The sequence below is a fragment of the Mchenga conophoros genome, linkage group LG18 (assembly GCF_057382185.1).
Source record: "Mchenga conophoros isolate Kocher_MC1m ecotype Shallow Benthic linkage group LG18, M_conophoros_male_GT1.1, whole genome shotgun sequence".
NCBI lineage: Eukaryota > Metazoa > Chordata > Actinopteri > Cichliformes > Cichlidae > Mchenga > Mchenga conophoros.
The window spans coordinates 12249614-12269099 of NC_140543.1; the positions used below are offsets into that span (position 1 = coordinate 12249614).

At 39.0% G+C, this 19486-nt stretch overlaps 2 protein-coding genes across 6 annotated transcripts in view; both read left to right on the top strand.

Moving 5' to 3' along the window:
- LOC146553319 (rho GTPase-activating protein 29-like) overlaps window positions 1–14630 on the top strand; it is a 32732-nt gene extending 18102 nt beyond the window's left edge. Inside the window, exons 1-20 of one of the 3 annotated variants that reach the window (XM_085254851.1) lie at window positions 396–668; window positions 1581–1680; window positions 1996–2068; window positions 2320–2380; window positions 2978–3127; window positions 3727–3791; window positions 3900–4010; window positions 4203–4283; window positions 4623–4790; window positions 4925–5062; window positions 6754–6941; window positions 8279–8445; window positions 8949–9083; window positions 9458–9556; window positions 10159–10322; window positions 10450–10638; window positions 10826–10963; window positions 11223–11458; window positions 12012–12312; window positions 12662–14630. In XM_085254851.1, the coding sequence (XP_085110977.1) occupies window positions 2012–2068; window positions 2320–2380; window positions 2978–3127; window positions 3727–3791; window positions 3900–4010; window positions 4203–4283; window positions 4623–4790; window positions 4925–5062; window positions 6754–6941; window positions 8279–8445; window positions 8949–9083; window positions 9458–9556; window positions 10159–10322; window positions 10450–10638; window positions 10826–10963; window positions 11223–11458; window positions 12012–12312; window positions 12662–13921 (3708 nt within the window). In that variant the 5' untranslated portion in view covers window positions 396–668; window positions 1581–1680; window positions 1996–2011 and the 3' untranslated portion in view covers window positions 13922–14630. Of the gene's footprint in view, window positions 1–395; window positions 669–803; window positions 1118–1580; window positions 1681–1995; window positions 2069–2319; window positions 2381–2977; window positions 3128–3726; window positions 3792–3899; window positions 4011–4202; window positions 4284–4622; window positions 4791–4924; window positions 5063–6753; window positions 6942–8278; window positions 8446–8948; window positions 9084–9457; window positions 9557–10158; window positions 10323–10449; window positions 10639–10825; window positions 10964–11222; window positions 11459–12011; window positions 12313–12661 lie in introns of those variants that run through there. The other 2 variants (XM_085254852.1, XM_085254850.1) reach the window with 2 other exon arrangements.
- A 428-nt stretch (window positions 14631–15058) lies between these two features.
- The window catches only part of abca4b (ATP-binding cassette, sub-family A (ABC1), member 4b), a 46103-nt gene continuing 41675 nt past the window's right edge, over window positions 15059–19486 (top strand). For 2 of the 3 annotated variants that reach the window (XM_085254847.1, XM_085254849.1), the window contains exons 1-5: window positions 15261–15413; window positions 16962–17074; window positions 18246–18339; window positions 18526–18667; window positions 18767–18906. In XM_085254847.1, the coding sequence (XP_085110973.1) occupies window positions 17009–17074; window positions 18246–18339; window positions 18526–18667; window positions 18767–18906 (442 nt within the window). In that variant the 5' untranslated portion in view covers window positions 15261–15413; window positions 16962–17008. Of the gene's footprint in view, window positions 15169–15260; window positions 15414–16961; window positions 17075–18245; window positions 18340–18525; window positions 18668–18766; window positions 18907–19486 lie in introns of those variants that run through there. The other variant, XM_085254848.1, reaches the window with a different exon arrangement.

The window sequence follows — 19486 nt, forward strand, 5'->3', positions numbered from 1 at the left end:
TATTGTAGAATGATTAAATTGATTTTAGGAAAATGTGTTTTTTACTGATAATGGATTCTGGGTTTTTTGGGGGATTTAAACACAGTTGTTGTTTTAGTTTTACCTAGTAATAGAGCCAAGTAACGTTGGTGATGTGCTTCCAATAGAAACATTGAGACATCTAAAGTCAGAATGATACACCAGCTTTAGCATACTTTTTCCTGAGCTAATGTTCCTACTTACAGCTAAACCATGAGAAAACAATGGGTCCTGCACTTGAATGATGCAGTTTCCATATTTCAGTCATGACAAGGGGGGCTGAGCTCTGGAATCATTGTTAAAGGACCCACAGGATGTCCTGAGGAAGAACTCCGCGCTGAGTTGTACGCTAGCATTCAGGGCCAGTGAGGTGCACGGCAGGGAGGTTCGCACCACACCTCCTCTCTTTTTGGTGTCCTCGAGTGTCTCCCTGGAAAGTGGGGTTGCCTCTTCAAGCCAGGATGCCGTGACTTTTCTGTGCTTCTTTATAAGCTGGGACTTAATAGTTTATGCTTTTACAACTGGCATGGATGGAGATTACTCACGATGAGAAAATGAAAGCACAAAATATAGAAAGTGTTCTCGAAACGAGATCTGTTTAGAGATTTTTGGTCCCAGTTGCTAGACAACTGAGGCGGCAAGGAGAAAAGGTAAGTGTTGAATATATCGCTACATGTCATAGAACTCAAGCTGTGTGAGTGTTTCCTGTTGTGGGGCAGACAGGAAGTACTCAGCTCAGTCAGATTTCACTGACTGTGCCTTTAGCTGTCCTGATTATTTTCTGCAAGCGTGTTCTTGCTGAGTTAAGTGTTTTATGAGAAAGAAAGTTCTGTGTACATTTTATCGAAGATTTTTCAGTCTTGGATGGATTTCTAGAGTCAAAGGACATTTTGCTGTTACCAGATCACAAAGGAAGGAATGAGATTGTGTGCATGTGTGTAGTTTGATTATTTTTTGTGAATGATCAGCGTTGGAAGATGGCCCCAGGGATATTAACACCTTTAAATGGAGGAAGAATTTCTTTAATTGTTTTTGTAAATTCTTTGAATATCAACCTCTGAAGACTTTTGAACCTGCTCCAGGAAGACATTTTGATTGGGTAGGGAGATATGCAGGCTGCACGTCATTGCGTTTGGCTGCTTCTACTCTTAACACGGTTTTTAAGCTGTTCTTGTAACATTTCTATTAAACCTCTTGACCTTGTGTTACTGACTTTTTATACATCCTCAAGTATGTCAGCACTTACTTGAAGCCACTTAAACTTATAGAGGCGTAAACACTTCCTGCAAAAGCCTAACTATGATCTTAGAGGCTTACACGGGTAAAACAAGAACAAATGTGCTTGCCATTGTTGCTTTTTTAATACTAATTTTAGAATTTTTTCACAGGTCACTCATTTGATCTGTTTGGCATTTGTTTTTTGCTTTGGAGGCTATGAACTTGTCATCTAGCCACATACAGATTCAGTTGTATCAGTGCTATTGTTGATTGATTGTGTATACAAAAGCTGGTTTGTAATTCCATTTTGTTTGACCAGAGTTCCTGTATGTCACTCTCCACAGCTGTTAACTTCTCCACAACCGTGAACCCAGAGAATAAAAAAGTTATATTTGCCGAGATACACACATCCATTGACACTTTGGCATTCACATTCGGCAATGTGTGAGTACAATGCTTGTTTACTTTTTTTAACCAATACTGGATTTTATTACTTTTTGTGTTGTTGTCAGGAAAGTTGGGCTGACTTTAGAGCTCAAGACAGCAACTTATTGGTCTTGTGAAGCTATAATTGTCTCTGTCATGTGTTTTGAATAGCAGGTTTGGGCTTTGTTCTGTGTTTTTGGTGTAAATACTATCTGTCAGAGTTGCTTTGTTATTGAATAGATTGCATTTTTGACCACAGGCGTTTACATGCTTCTCTTTTAAACTGGATTCTGACATATATGTATATATGTACACAATTATATATACCTTTAGAGTTTCTGACTTCCTTATGGGAGATGTGGACAGCAGCCCAGGGTTGGGGATCGCCCAGAAAAACAGAAGCAGGGTGAGACACTATCTTCCTTTTCCCAGCTTGCACAGTTTCCATATATCTTTTCTAAAGCTTTGTTTTGACGGTGACAGTTTTCAAAGGGGTGCACTTAAAGCAGCAATTTTACCCCGCCCCCAAGTAAAAAAGCCTCAAAGACTTGCTTTCTGTATTTAATTGGGTTGTTGAAATCCCAGCTGCCTCTGATGTCTGACTTTGATTGTATGTCTGCTGTTCCTTCCTTATAATCTGAAATGTCTTTTTCACAGTCTTCTGACAACCTCTCTGTGGATCCCGAGGGATATGTTTCAGAGAAAAGGGAGCTTGTGGGTAAGTGTTGTTCACGTTTCATCATTTATCTCTGCGCAATGAATATAAAATAAAACATCACCCTGATATGTAAGAGCTATTAATGGCTTCCTTACCAAGCATTTAATTGTTGCTGTCAGAGCAGCCTGAAGTGTCAGTTTGTGTGTTAGCAGAGTGATTTAGTGTTTGGACTCTTGAGTGCCTGAGGTAGACCCGCCTTAAAACCTCTGCTTCCACCCCTGTTATTTCTGCTGCCCTTTTCATACTACATCCTCATTTTTCCCTCTCCGTCCACATATCTGACATTCCTTGCCTGTTAAAGAGTAGTTCTGTGTGGGATGGGAAACACATGGGATTTGTGTTGAATCAGATTCCGAGTAGCTAGAAAAGGTTGTAAAAAGAAAACGCTGCTCTTAGACTATTTTAAAAGATGCCTAGTCCTTTCATATCGACCTACACTGACAATGCCGCTGACCTCGTTGTTTTTCTTCCCCCTTCATTTACCTCCCACACACACACACGTCTGCTGGATAGTAAAAGTGAGTTCCATCAATCCAGCATTGAGATATTTTAGTCATACTACTAAACATGTGGATTTCTCTTCTGTTGACTTTACAGGCTCAGAAGTGCCACAGCCACGAGAGGAGGAAGTTGACTTGACCTTGCTGAAGAATGACAGTGGAGTTGAGTCCGCCCTACTCTATGCCAAGACCTGCTCCAAGTACATCAAAGATCTTCTGGCCTGGATGGAAAAACGGCTAGCCATGGGTGAGACTACTGACAGTTTATTAGGTTGGAAACAATGGATTACTGCACAGGGCTTAGGACATTAGATTAGATTTTTTTTTCCAGAAAGAAAATGCTGCCAGTATAAGTCCACACCATCTGCACTGCAAAAGGCAGATAAATAGAGTTAACAGTAAAGTATATAACTGACCCATGGACAAAGCTAGAGGAGTTTTTGGAAAACTGTTTCTGCTGTTATATTTACAATATTATTTGTCTTCCTCACACTCAGGGGAAAGCTAGATTTCAGAAGAAAAACTCTTTCCATTTAGACTTCTCAATGATTAAAATCATTTTAATGTTTTGCTCAAAATTATTTGTACATTTAAGTAATTCAAAAAATAATTTCTACCACGCCTTATTGTCAATAGGCCATTCTTTATTATATATTAGACAATTACATTAACAAAAAGTAAGGCAGTAGAGGGCTACAAATTGACTAGGGTTCTAGAGGCTTTAATACTTCATACAGAATTTCCTTAAGGTTTAATAAAGTATTATCTATTTATGAACTGTATGTAAATATGTTTTTGTTGAGTCATTTCTTATTAAGCAGTCTTAACTAATTCTCAATTTTTCAGATATTGAGAATGCTAAAAGCTACGTCAAAATGGCTGAGTCTGCAAAAACACTGGCCAATCAAAAGGTAACTCAGTAGCCACGCTTTAAAGCAATATTGATTATATTGGCTGGTTGTTAGGTCTTATACAGTAACCCCAAAGACTCATGTATACATATTTTTTGTTTGTTGAAGGACTACATGCCATTCAGTGACCTCTACGTTTCTGCATTCAAGAAAGACATGGAGTACAACCAGCTGCTTATTCAAACCTCCATGACTCTTCAGACCAATAAATTCATGCAGGTAAGAGTAACGAGAAGTAAATTATGGCCCTTCACCACTTTATCTTGTCCCTAACAAAGAACATCTGTTGGGTTATTTCATTGCATAAAATAATCTGTAAAAGTACATTAGTTTATAAATTGTGTGTTCTTTGCCTCGTTTTTATTAACAAGTAATACTGAAGTGTAATTGTTGACTTTCATTTCTTCTCAGCCTCTTGTGGCTCGCAAAAATGAACTGGATAAGCTGAGGAAAGAAATCAAGGAGCAGTGGCAGAGGGAGCAGAAGAAAATGGTATTTACAGAATCACTGTGTAGATGTTGTTTGATAATTACTCGTAGCTAAGTAGAAGAGCTCCACTGTAGTGTTACAGACTGGTGAGCTTTCCACAGAGCATGTTGCAATGTTATCAACCTGCCAGGAGATTAGTCATCAGTGACTGAGGTGGTGTTTCTATTATAGAAAAATGTCAAATTTTCTAGACAATGGCAACAAACGAACTTCGGTGTGCCTTTTCAAATGCAAAGCTGATCGTCCGCCAAACGTATCTGATTAAATTTATGATAACTTTTGAACACATATGCCACATTTTAATCACATGGTCTTTGTGGCTGATCTGTGTGGCTTTGGCAGCAAGAGGCAGATGCAACCTTGCGAAAGGCACGGGTACTGAAGACCCAGAGGAGGGAGGAATACCAAAAAGCCCAGTCAGCAGCAAGTCGCTCTCAGGAGGATCAGTCTAATGCTGGGAACAAACAGCTGGAGAAGAAGAGAAAGCTAGAAGAGGAGGCTTTACAAAAGGTGGGCGGGAGAAATGAAAACAGAAAAAGTAACTGGTGTCAATATTTTGTGGCATTATTTGGTATGGACAGTAATTTTTCTGTGCGCATTTCTTCTCTGTCCTTATGCTATTCTCTGTCCATTGTTTTGGGTAGGCGGAGGAGGCCCAGGGCCAGTACGAGAACTGCATAGCTGACGCAGGGAGCAGGAAAATGGATCTGGCTAATGCGAAGAGCACTATCCTGACTCAGATCCGAGAAATGATCTTCCAGTGTGACCTCACACTAAAAGCTGTGAGAAGCAGTTTATATTTCTGAAAGAGTAATTCAGACTGTACAATCACTGTTTTAAAAAAAGCGTATATCTTATATGTAGACCACAAAATGAAACTGTAAAACTTAAATATGTTATCACTTTCAGTTTAACTGACAAACCTTCACAAAAGCTGGAGTTCTGTTTCTTTCTGTGTGATTTCATTTCACAATGTTTCTCCATAATAACTGAAAATAGAAGTAGCTTGAATACTATATAACTGATATCTGTATTATATACTGCCCTTCTTTAGTTTGGGGTTAAAAAGAATTATGAATTAAAAGATTATTTTATATACATTTTAGAGGAGGGTTGAAATATGGACTGTGACCACAGTACTGGGTAATCAATTCAAATTTCAGAAAGGTCTCAAATAGTAAAAGCTTGCTCTATATATGTTTAGTCAGTGTTTGGCTGTTTTCTTATTTGGACTATGAGTCCAAGTATGATCGTAATCATTACAGTGCCATGAAAAAGTATTTGACCCCTTCCTGATTTGTCTGTTTGCATAATTGTCACAGTTAAATGTTTCAGATCATCAAACAGATTTTAGTATTAGACCCAAAGATCATCTCATTAAATAAAAAATGCAGTTTTTAAAAAAAATTTTATTAATAGAAAATTGCTATCCAAACTTACTTGGCCCTATTTGAAGAACTAATTGCTCCCTAAACCTAATAGCATTTGCGACAACTGGCAATGAATCTTTCACATCGTCTTGGAGGAATTTTGTCTCACTCATTGTTGCAGAATTTTTTTAATTCAAACATATTGGAAGGTTTTGGAGTATGAATGGCTTGTTTAATATCATGCCGAAGCATCTCAATCAAATTTAAGTCTTTGGCTAGGCCACTCCAAATCCTTCACTTTGGCTTTTTTGAGCCATTCAGAGGTGGACCTGATGCAGTGTTTTGGAGCACACAAACTGATGGCTGGACGTTCTCCTTCAGGATTTTCTGGTAGACAGTTCAAGGTTCTATCAGTTATGGAAATATGTCCAGGTCCTGAAGCAGCAAAGTAGCCCCAGACCACCATACTAGCACTATGTTTGACTATTGGTTTATGTTGTTGTTTCAACTTAATATTTTCCCAAAAGTCTTGATTACCATCAAGATGCTTTTGGACAAATGTGAGACGAGCCTCTATGTTCTTTTTGGTCAGAATCGAAACTCTCATGGATGGGTTGTTGATTACTCTTCGAGTAATATGGTTGACCAGCCACTCACTGGGAAAGTTCACCACAGTTCCAAGTTTTCTCTGTTTGTGGATAATGGATTATGGTTCACCTGAGTCTCAAATGATTAGAAATGGCTGTGTATTTGATATAGACTGATAGATGCCAGTGACTTGGTTTACCATCTCTTATTTAAGTTTCTTTAGATTGTGGCGTGATCTCTTTTTGTCACACAGGTTCTAAATAAGTGATTTATGGATTTCGCAGTCTGGCAGTAATCAGCTCTGTGTGTGGCTTTTAAAAACTCAGCTTTGCAAAAATTCTGGTTAATCACAATTCATTTATGATTAACAAGGCAAAATTACTTTTTCACATAGTGCCATGTAGATTTGGATAGCTTTTTTTTTAAACTGTTTACAGTTGTTTTGGCTCTCTTTCTTTATGTGTCATTTGCTGACTCATCCAGTTTAAATTTCTTTTTGTTTTTTTTGGTTTCAGGTGACAGTGAACTGGTTTCAAATGCAGCAGACACAGACCGTGTCACTTCCTGCACACTACCAGGCCCTGTGTGAGAATGCCAAGTTGTATGAGCCAGGCGAATGCTATGCAGAGTTTGTGCGTAACCTGTCCAAAAATCTCCCTAAAGAGCATCTTCACTCCGACTCCATCTCCTCTGAAAATACAAGGTATGAAGGACTATGAATGCAAACTCATATCCTAGAATTTTTTTAAAATTTTTAATGATTTATTGGTCCGCTAAGAGGGAAGCTTATAATAAAAATGGCTTTGAAATGATTATGCATAACATGAAACTAATGTTTTTAAAATCAAAACTTCCTAGCTTTGTACAAGTACTTTTAAGAAGGACCTGCTTGTTATACTTTTTTGTGATACTTTATTGCAGTTTAAAATTTGCCATAATTCAGCAGAATGTTGTACATGTTGCCATAATATGTGATCATTGGATTTAATTGAGTTGACACAGACTGTCTGTAAGTAGACTCACAAGTATTAGTTGTGTTGCATTTTTTGGTCATTGTAGCTGAAGCTTCATTTTTGGACAGCTGATTTTGAAAGTACCTTTTGCTGTCGCTCACACCCCTTTGGAAGTTTCTCAGTTCTTCTTTCAGCAAAGGTTAACAGTGAGTCAGAGTTGGAGCGAGAGAAAGAAACTAGGAGAGACAGAATGCGCGTTGAATTTCTTGCCCTTCCTCAGGAAATATCTGTGGCTCGGGCTGAATGCAGGAGGGAAGATTGCGAGCGTGAGAGTATGGCTCTGGTTTGGAGGAGTCCCAACACTCTATATAGTTTGTCTGAATAAGATAAATGCTCATTATTACAAAGAAAATAATGCACACTAAGTTAATAGAACAATTAATGATGCTGGTACATTACTTATTATTAGTAAATTACAGATGTTGCTACAGACTAAAATAGCTGTCTGTCTGGAATGTGAACTTAGTACTTAGCTACGTTTGTGCTTCCATTTCTCTAAAGGCATTTTTAACGTGACATTATGTGTCGTAGCCGTCTGCTCCTGGGCCTAATTTCAGTTTCTGTTCCTTAATGTTGTCTTTCAGTTTTTACCAGAGCACAAGTTACTTCTGAAAAAAAGCCTTGATAATTACACATAACGCACACACACACAAAAATTGTATGACTTTTATCAACATGTATTTATAGCTGTGCAATTACAAAAGCCCTGCCAGATCTCTTAATTCTTTTCAGTTGTTGGACTAACTAAATATTGCTGAGACTGTATACGCATGATAAAAGTGTGCTTAAATCTTGTATTTAAATGCATTAAAAACATATCAAAGGAATTCTATTCTGAGCCAGAAAAGCAAAAAACCTATGCACCAGGTGAAGTAAGGGTTGAGTCAGCAATCCTGTCCAAATGCGACAGATACACACTGAAATGTAATAATGCTGAATAGGGCAATAGGGTTTAAAAACAAAACAAAACAATTAGTCATAATCAAAGTTCTAATTGAAAGCCTTAAATACCAACTTTATTTCTCAGATTTGGCAGCAAAAGGTCAGTGGGCAGCTATCATTCCTCCCACGGCAACCTGTCACAGGCATCCACCACCTCTTGTGACGTGTTGAGCGGAGAGGAAACGGACAGTACCATACATCGGCCTGCAAAGATCAGTGAGCACAGGTCCAGCAGCAGCACAGACATACAAGGTACATTCAAACACATGTTAAGTTTATTTAACTTGCTGATGCACTTTGAAAGTATAATGGTCAAAAAGAATGGTTGTTGTCTGTGTCTGTACAAGAAAATTCACAGAAATTCCCCCTTGGTGTCACATTAGTGCTATAAAGGGGAGTCTTAAAATAAACTTTTATCCAACATAGCTATGTACTATTTTAGAAACTGCACAATTTTAGAAACAAGCTAAGAATGATTGGCACTGTTGCTGGAGGTTGAATGTCTTTATATGAACCTCTCAGGGACTTACCCTGTGTTCTGAGTCATGGAAATGTTCTCTTGACTAGAGTCAAAACAGTTTGGGTTGTGTGTTGCTTAATCACCATAAGTCTGGAATATCTGTGTAAACTGCTTGTTTCTGAAAATAACTAAAACTGACCCTACAAATGTCGCTTCACGAGCGGTTGCCATGTAGCTTTATTTTCTGTTGTTATTCTGTTTGTGTGTGACTGTGGGTCTGTGTGTGCTTTTGCAGCTCTAAGAAACCAGACCCCACTGAGAGCATGGGGCTCAAGTAGTCAGGGGAGCCAGGGTGGGATGTGCAGTGACTCAGAAAGTGCTGGAGGCAGCAGTGAGTCAAGGTCCATGGACTCCCCCACTGCCAGTCCAGGTAAGAGGACTTTAAATTTTAAAACGTCTCATAAATTCATTATAAAGGTCTTGTGAGTGTTTGACCAGTAGTAACTGAAAATGATCACATTAGGCAGGGAAATGAGTATTTGAGGATCTGGTTAAAAAAATATGAATATACGAGACAGTAAAATAAAACTTTTATCATATTGGACACAGTCTAAGTGATCTGAGAAGATGAACAGATATGGCTTTTACTGTGATCTGTTCACTTTATCTTGTGAAATATTCAGCAGTAAATCTACTCGTGCATGGTATAGCTTATGTTTTTATCTAGTGTCCCTGATTTTGCTCTTGTGTGGTAAAACTACATTTTCATATAGTAACTGAGCATTTTGGTACACATTTGTTCAGGCGACTTTAAGCGCCGTTTGCCCAGAACTCCTTCCACTGGGACCATGTCTTCTGCTGACGATCTGGATGACAGAGAGGCACCATCCCCCTCAGACAATGGTGAGATATGTTTGTGATTGTGGGTGTGTTTTGTTCCTGTCACTGTATGCTCTCTGTGTACCCTTCTGCTCAGGAGGATAGAAAGGTAATCATTGTATACCTTTTTGTGACAAGGAAGTCTAGAAAGGGATGGAGAAATAGTTAGCGACCATTGCACAATTCTTTATCATGTATTACACATGGCGGTGTTCTGCTAGTCCAAATCTGTGGTGGTTTTTGCTTAGATCAAATGTTTTTATACTCAGTGGCACTGCACAGATAGAGGTCGTGTTAGTTTTGGCTGATAGTTTCAGCTAACACTTCCTGTATCTGTGTTGACCTCATCCAGTCATTGTGTTCTTACTGTGAAATTAAACAGCCAATGAGCTATTTGACCTATTTTTCAGTGTGCATGGTTAGAAAGCCCATTTAACTATAAAAAGCCACCATAATAGCAGATTTTAAAATAATTATGCTAACTAGAAGATAGTGTAATTCTCTTACAATTTAGGTTTTTGTTTTTTTTGCTTTGAAGTAAATGCCAGCTTCCCTTCTAATAATAACTCTGAATGATGTCACTTGTCGAGTTAGTTCCTTTCCTCATCAGCGGTTCTGTTTTTTAGGTCTGGCAGAGATGGTGACAGAGACCTCCAGTTCTCCTGGTCCTTTCCGAAATGCTCAGATGTCCAAAGCTGCTCAAACCCATAAGCTAAGAAAACTTCGAGCCCCGTCTAAATGCAGAGAATGTGATAGTCTGGTCGTTTTCCATGGAGCTGAATGTGAAGAGGTACAGTAAATATGCTCATCGTGATAATTGTCTTGTGTATTAGGTGTTTATAAAGGATCAGTGTATTTTGCAATTCTGCAGGGAAGACACAAGTTAATTATACTGTCGCTTCATTTGTCTTTTACAGTGCTCCTTGGCCTGCCATAAGAAGTGTTTGGAGACACTCGCCATCCAGTGTGGTCATAAAAAGCTACAAGGCAGGCTACAACTGTTTGGTATTGATTTTGCCCAAGCAGCAAAAAACAGTCCAGATGGTATCCCCTTTATAATCAAGAAGTGCACTTCTGAGATTGAGAGTCGAGCCCTCAACATCAAGGTAAGTCGTTTTTCCCTGTGATGCAGGGATGGTTACTTTTACTACCTCATCTCTTATTGTGTTGCAGTTTTAAAGCTATAAAAGTTCATGTGTGACCTTAAATACAATACCATTGACTTATGTATCAAGTATTTTCTGTGATTATGAGTTACATTAAAAAATGCATTGGTCTGTGTACATCTCACAGGGCATTTATCGTGTGAATGGTGCCAAATCACGCGTTGAGAAGCTCTGTCAGGCGTTTGAAAATGGGAAGGACTTGGTTGAGCTGTCTGATCTCTCCCCTCACGACATCAGCAATGTTCTCAAGCTCTATCTTAGACAGGTGGGCCTGAAATTCTTACTTGTTGGGAGGTTATTGAGAATTAGCATGCCACTTAAGTTAAAGGTTGTTTATGTTTAAAGGCTGTTATGATCTGAAGTATTGTTAAGTTAATGTTAAGTCGATCATTTAGATTTTACCCTTACTTTATTGTGCTTCTTTCATTTGGATTTAGTTTTTTGGGTACATGTAAAATGACTTTAATAGCATATTGATATTTTCCACTACAAGAAACTCAAAACACTTTGGTTGTTTTACTCAGTTACCAGAGCCACTGATCCATTATCGATTCTACAATGATGTCATCGGTTTGGCAAAAGAGTGCCAGAGGGTGATAGTGGAAGAGGCTGATAATAAAGCTCAAAACAACCAGCCAAGAGAGAAGACTGGGCCGAGTATGCAGCTGAACAGAGTCATTTTTAAGATCAGAGATCTCTTCCGCCAGCTGCCCCCAGCCAACTACAGGACTCTGCGCTACCTGATCGCACATCTACACAGGTAAAGGCTGAAAACCAAAACCCCGAGTTATTTCAGAGTGTAAATTCAGTCTGTTCCTCATAATTAGAATAATATGTGTAGTTCCTCATAACAGAAAGGGAAGCAGAGACTTCTCTGTAGCATAGCAGAAGTAGCAGGCTTACTAACACAAAATTAGTTCTCTGTCGATCTCATTACACGCAACTTTAAATTTACACCACCATTAATAAAACTCTAAATAGAATATATATATACTTTAATTTAACTTAGTTGATGTTCTTACTTGATTTGCAGGACTTTTAGACCACGGCATGACAGAAACATGCAATTGGCATGTAGATGATTGTTGAGGTTTTGGTAGTTGTTTCAGATTCTCAGTGTCAAAGGTGATTCGCTGAAAACTATTATCACATCTTGTTATCCAGATCAATAAAGGGACCGATGCTGCTCTACAGAATGTCGCTTTATGTTTCATTTTGTTGTGTTTCATTAAACAGATACAGCAATACTTGAACCATACCTAGAAAGATGTCTTTTTCAAATGAAAACTGTTATCACTCTTTGACTCCCACAGAGTCTCAGAACAGGCCGAAGAGAACAAGATGACTGCGAGCAACCTTGGCATCATCTTTGGCCCCACACTGGTGAAGCCACAGCATACAGATGCAGAGGTGTCTCTGTCCTCCCTGGTGGATTACCCCTACCAGGCACTGATGGTGGAGCAGCTGGTGAAACACTTTCAGACAGTCTTTGATGCATCTTTCCTACCTAGTTCTGACACAAGCAGCGCTGGCCAGGCCTCCCCCAGACTTACCCCGCAGGAGAAGATTCGACAGCTTAGCAGACACTCAACCTCCCTGACTGACATCAAAGAGGTGAGGAGGGATTAAGGCAATCATAAAACCAAATTTGAGTCATTTTGTTTATGCTGTGATTAGGGTGTAACCAGTCAAGTGAAAAGAGGCCATATGTGCCTTTAAAATGATCTTTCCCAACAGTTCAGTGTTAATAAAATCAACTTTAATACAGTATATTAATGTAATCAAAAAGATTCAGTATTTTTTTATTTTTTTTAATAGAAATTACTCTATGGCACAATTAAAAAAAACAACAACTCATCTATACAAAACAGTAAACAAAAAATTCTCCCTCCTCTAGGTTTCAGGTGTTTTTGTTACATGTAGATACAGTTTAGTTTATTGTAATCTGTTTATATCGTTTCAGAGCACCAAAATCTACAAAAGATACTCATCTGTCATCCCATCATCTCACATCATGGGTGAGGTGCAGGAGGTCCGACCAGGAAAACACAAAATAGGGGTCTCGACATTGGACAGAGTCAACGGGGTCCAGGCTTCTAGTGGAGGAGATGTTCAGAGATCAACCTTAGTGTTTGGTCGTCCCAGCACCATCGTCTCCTCTGTCACCACCATGGCACCAAAGGTACAGCTGCGCCACCAGCGCGCCAGACAAGCGTCTCGACCAGTCAGCATGCCACTGGAACGCCTGCCCGCACCAGCTCAAATCGGCGAGAGGAATAATCGAAACACCAGCGATGTTGTTGATTCAGGCTCTGTTAAGCGGGAGACCATTGCTGAAACTATACAGGAGATGCCAGAGCCAGAGAGGGCTCGGCAAAGTGGCTCATCCAGGGTTAGTACCTACTACATTACTCCTTTTATTGACACTCAGAGGAGGACGTGGGACAAGAAGTACAAGCACTATGATGTTACACCCAGGACTGCTATGATAATGGCCAACCTACCATCTGCCAGTTCTGGAGTGCAGCCTGTAAAGGCAACGATACCTGTTAGCAATGTTGCAACCCCAACAACTGCGTCTGTGGTTCCAACGACGAGTAGCGTTAGCACCGTATTCTCCAGTAACCTTTACACATCGTCACTCAAGTCTGTTTGGACCTCCAAAAGGGAAAATGACACTCAGAGTTCACTCCGCGAGTCTAGCAGCTCACCAAACCTTCCACTAACACTCAGGGCACCGAGGACTCTGCACCCTCCTTCTGGAACTTTCTACAAGCCCCCTGTTTCCAACAACGGCCGTGCTACAACACTCCCAAACTGGAATACTACTTTAACTACCGCCACCACCACCAGCTTATCATCCACCCCCACCATCATCTCCACTACCATTACTTTGTCACCCACCACCAACATCACCATCATTACCACATCACCTGCTACTACCACCACCACCACCTCATCGTCTTTCCCCAACAGCCCTGTTGAAGCAGCGTGTCCGTCCCCTGTCCTTAAAAGCCCCACACAGACGCCACTCCAGACTCAGGACTCCACTGACAGTGCCATAGACTCTGGGGTCTCAACCTCTGCTCCCATGTCACCCCCTCAGTCTCCTCCCCCTAGCAGCCCTGACGACCTTAGCCCTAGTGAGAATAAACCTGTTTACCAAAGACTGCGACCCCGGCGGCTGCAGGAGCTCGAACACAGAGAGGCTCATTTTGTCTGACACCAAAAAAAGGAGAAACAAACAAAAAAACTCATATGATATCTGTAAATATTACTTTATCACAGTGAATGCTGGGGAAAAGATTTTTATCATCAAGCTGAGCATGGAAGGAAATGTCGACCTGTGAAAATAAACCATAAAAGTGTTATAAAAGTGCTAATATATTCTTTCATATGTCTAAGTCAACAGCAGCTGGTTTAAGCGCTCAAAATGTCGATGCCAACACAATCGTTTATTGCCACATTTTTAAATAAATAAATAGATTAAATGTATGACAAAGAAAACTGGCAACAAATCAATTTCTGTCTGAAACGAACTTTAAGCCTATCACATTTCTTCTTGAATATTTGATTTATACAGAAATATATTTTACACACTGCACTTAATAATCCAGGTTCAGATTCTGGGGTTCCTTTCATTTTAAAAAATTTGTTTAACTCTTATTCCACTAGGTATAGATGTAAGTACTTCAAGCATGAGGGTTCTTACTGATAAAGAAGTCAACATTTACATCTTTTAATGTGTTCATAGCCTGTGATTGGTACATCTTTTCTCAGCATGTAAATCATTTGTATCTTTGTACATTTTTATATTCATTGATGCATATTCCATGTCTGTCACAAAGGTTGTGTTTATTCACATTTTTGTGACTATACGGAAGACGAATGACACGCAACAGTTCCTGCTGCAAATTAAACATTTGAAATGACTCTGTTTGAGATTGAGTTTTGTTGTTGTTGTTTTGTTTGTAGATTTCTGTTCAGCGCCCTGGAGAATCAAGGTTATATTTGAAAGGTTGTTTTAAATTTATTGCTTTATGCTATATTTATTTGGTGTGTGTCTGTTTCAGTTTTCCCTCTTACTTATAAGGGTACTCACTTTTTTCTTCTTTTTTATCTCTACACAGTAGCTTTAATGTGATACCGTCAAGATTTCAGATTCCCTTCACCTAATTTCCCATGTCACCTACTCCACCTTGTCGAGCTGCTCAAAACAATGAGTCATTTCAGAACTGAAACAAACCCCCTTGTCTCTGAGTCTGATCAGCTCCTGTGTCACTCGGTCCAAACTGATTTATTATGGAGGTGCTTAGCTGAAAGGCTTTCTTCCAGAGTGATGTGCAGTGACTGTGCAGGTAAATCTTGCTCCTTTATCTTTCTAAAAGCACACTGGTTGCCGCCGTGATGAAACACATCTCCAGTATAGGATGAAACATCTCTCCACCTGGATTCCTCCTTTCCTCTTCCGTAGGTATCCCCTTAATTCTGCCTCAAAATGGATGACGGTTGTATTTTTTCTGCTTGCCCATGTTGAGCTGGGAGATTAGAGCAATCAGATTAGGAGTGCTGCTGACCTGCAGGCAGAGGAGAGGGAGTGGGCAGCTAGAAGGCACACGGATCTCTTACCTTGCTTAATTTTTTCCCAATACTTCAGCTTGTCGGTGAACCTGTTTCTCTAGATGTCGTTCTACTTTTCTATCATTCCATAACAGGTAAGGATCTATATTTACTTGTTTAAGCTTGTTGTTGACTAAGTTGTTTGGAAGATCGTGTAACAAAGAGATATGGCTGCTAATTACTGTTTGGCTTTTAGATTCACTCAGAACATCTTGGTATTGATTTGCTGTGACCTTTCTTTAAAGGGATGAGTGGACCCAAACTGTATCAGAACTGCCCCCATATTCCAAAATGACTATTTTTCTAACTTGCATAAAGGTAAATGACAAATTTAACAACAAACAAAATAAGACTTCAGACTCAGTGAAGGGGTGTCATGGCCACTGGTTATACTTGAGGGAAGCTTAGCCAGTTCGTACACCTGTGGGAGATATTGGAGCGGTGTGTTAGGGTGTTTTCTCCACCATCACCACAGCAAATGAGGGACTATCAATGCAATAATTGCAATGGTGTTCACTCTGACCAATAGAGACATAGAAAGGTGCCTAGGTATCCTTATCTTTATCTTATTCTTCCCAGTTAAATTTACCCTTCATTCTAATTTGTGTTGTACAGTTATTTCATTTTTAACCTTAATTTATATTTTATTCCTTCTTAGTTAAATTTACCCTTTTTAATTTTTCATATTTATTTCCTATCTTATTCATAGCCTTTTCCTTTTTTGTTCTCTTTAGGTCACGAGCAGTTGTCCAAGCATTTCACTACATATCGTACTGTGTATGACTGTGTACGTGACAAATAAAATTTGAATTTGAATTTGAATTTGATTTGAGGTACATTAAAGCTGTTCTGGTGGGACATGACAGCCCAGTGCCTTTTAAAGTGATTTATGCCAGGGTTTTTTTTCTTCTTTTTTTCAGCTTTTTTTCCCAAAGATGAGAGCAGAAAGCACAAAAAACCCCAAAATTACATCCAGAGATGTCACATACATAATGATAGCTTTTACTCTCCTGTTTCAGTCTTACAGCATCCCCTGTTTTCCAGACAGGTGTTCATGCGCTCTGAGGTAATCTGTTGGACACGTTGCACTGAGCAAATTACTCTTCATGTCCGAGATTTTCTGAAGCACCATCTGCACATATCCTGTATATGTCACTGGCATTTTCCCCTTAACATCTCCCTGAAAATTAATTTGCCTTTGGAATACATCTGCATGAGAGTAGGTTCAAATTGCAAGTATAAAGCTTTATTTGTATACACGCACAAAGTCATGTAAATACATCCTGTAACCGTGTCTGTTAACACATATGGTAGTTAATAACATCACCCATTGCCACTGCAGGTAAAATTTGTCCTTTTGCATTAATTAATAGAGGTTCAGTGGTTTTGCGGAGCCTGTCAGGGTTCTGTGTGTTTTGTGAATTAATTATCTGCAGTTGTAGTAAAACCTCTCATAAACCAGTTCAAATATAAGTCTGATATGAAATGAGCACAAGACAAAATCCAGCCCAAGACAAGACGTGCTCTTAGGGCTAGATCCACATATGGGTCTTTCTGAACTCCAATAATTTGATCTAGTTTGTCTCATGTCTTCGAAATAGCTGTAGTAAATGTCATCACTAATGGAGTTATGTTATCTACAGGTTTATTAAAGTCTGATGACCCCTTCCAGGGGTTGAGCTGCAGAGCAATGAAGACTGGCTCTCAAGTCAGCCTGTTACTGTGGAAAAACTGGACTCTTCGAAAGAGACAGAAGGTAACACTTTTTATATATATTGTATATCTAAGTAAGTAAGTAAGTAAGTAAAATTTTATTTATATAGCACATTTCTAGATAGAGATCACAAAGTGCTTTACAAGATATAACAGATTAAAAAGACAAAATACAAACAAAGTTAGCAAAAGGCAGTTTTAAAAAGATGTGTTTTTAGCTGTTTTTTAAAAGTAATCAATGAATCAGCGGATCGTAAGTCCTGAGGAAGGGAATTCCACAGTCTGGCGGCCACAGTAGCAAAAGCTCTATCACCCCTAGTTTTCAGTCTCGTATACTGAATGACAAGTAGGCCCTGACTACTCGACCTCAGAGACCTACTAGGGGCATAGGGCTGTAAAAGTTCAATGATATATGGTGGTGCTTGTTGTTGAAGAGCCTTGAAAGTTAAAACCAAAATCTTAAACTGGACTCTAAATTCAACAGGAAGCCAATGTAACTGCATGAGCAACGGTGTTATATGTGAAAATTTAGAAGCTTTCGTCAAAAGTCTTGCTGCAGCATTCTGAACGATCTGCAGACGCTCCAAAGAACCTTTATTTAAACAAGTAAACAGGGAATTGCAATAGTCCAGTCGTGAAGAGATAAAAGCATGAATAACAATCTCCAGTTCGGTATAGGATATAATAGAGCTCAATTTAGAAATATTTCTTAAATGATAAAAGCAAGACCAAACAAGAGATTTAACATGACTATCTAACGTAAGAGCAGGATCAAGGATAATCCCTAAGTTCCTGACAGATGGTTTTACAAACGTTGAAAGAGGACCAAGAGCATTTATTATACTGGGTATATGTCTATCTGGGGCACATAAGAGGACTTCGGTTTTACTTTCATTTAGTTGGAGGAAGTTTTCAGCCATCCAGCCTTTAATGGTTTCCAAGCACACATTTAAAAGCCGCAGCTTAGAAGCCTCTTCCGGTTTAAAAGATATATAGAGTTGGATATCGTCTATATCTATAAATAAATAGTATGAGAACGACAGAAACACAACCAAAACAATTACCATAGGGTTTGAACATTAATATACATACATATATATATGTATAATATATGTATATATATTAATGTTCAAACCCCATGGCAATTGTTTTGGTTGTGTTTCTGTTGTTCTCATACTTCACGGTGTATGACTGCATCACATCTGTCTATCCAGATCCGCTTCCTGGTGGAGATCTTCTGGCCAGTGTTGCTATTCATTGGTTTGGTGTGGCTGAGGAAAGCCAATCCACTGTACCAACAACATGAGTGTAAGAAGAATTCGCCAATTATGCATCAAGTTTTCAAATTAGAAAAGAAAAGAAAAAGACAAAATTGTATTTGCTGAAATTCCTTTCTTTCCTTGTAAAAATAGTATCCCTTTACCCTTTCACAGTTCTGTTAACATCAAATCACAACCTCTCACATTGCCTCTAACGTAGTCTGTGTTTCTTTAGGTCATTTCCCCAACAAGGCGCTGCCCTCTACAGGGATTCTCCCTTGGATTCAGGGCATCTTCTGCAACGTCAACAATCCCTGCTTTAGATATCCAACCCGAGGAGAATCCCCAGGCGTTGTTTCCAATTATAATAACTCGGTGTAAGCATAACTCAGCTCTTTTAAACTTGGTAAAAACCACTTTTAACCTTATAAAAAAATGTGGTTTTTTTTGTGTGTTTTTTGGGGGGGTTATTCCAGATTGGCGCGATTCTACACCAACATCCAAAAGCTTCTGCTCAATGACACGGAAGTCCAACAGCTTGGCAGGCTTTGGCATGAAATGTCATCATTCTCAAACTTCATGGAAACTTTACGCAACAATCCGTCTGCAGTCTCAGGTGAAGTCAAAAAAGAGGAAAGTGGCCAGTAGACGTTTTTATTAATAAGCTGACAAAAAAATGACTATTGAGAACAAGGTTTCTGGACAGATGTGAACCCAAAGGTGCTAATAATTTTCCTTTTAAGAGACATTAATTCTTAACCTAACATAAACAGAAAACAGTAGCTATAAAAATATTTATTTATTTTGTCCAATTTCTGTAAATTACATTATACATTTTCAGTGCTGCATGGATGCAGGCTTTAAAAATATCTTTTATTGTAGATTTTGCCACTTGCTTTAAAAAGTACGTACATGACATCTACACAAAAAGAATTCCTCCATGGTGGTTTATAAACTTCCCTTCACTATTTTTCACTTTGGCCTTTTAATCCTGGGTAATTTGCACATTATGGTGCTGAGTCACATGCCGTTTTTTATGACTAGGCCCAAAGGCATACCCGAAATGTGTTCTCAGTATTTCTTCCTAAGAAATTAGCTTTAGTTTTTGGCAGGGAAATGTGCATAAACACCCTTCCTCACTGCGTTTTCTCTGAAAATCTGTGTCAATCTTTTCTGCTGTGAATCATTTCCTCAGC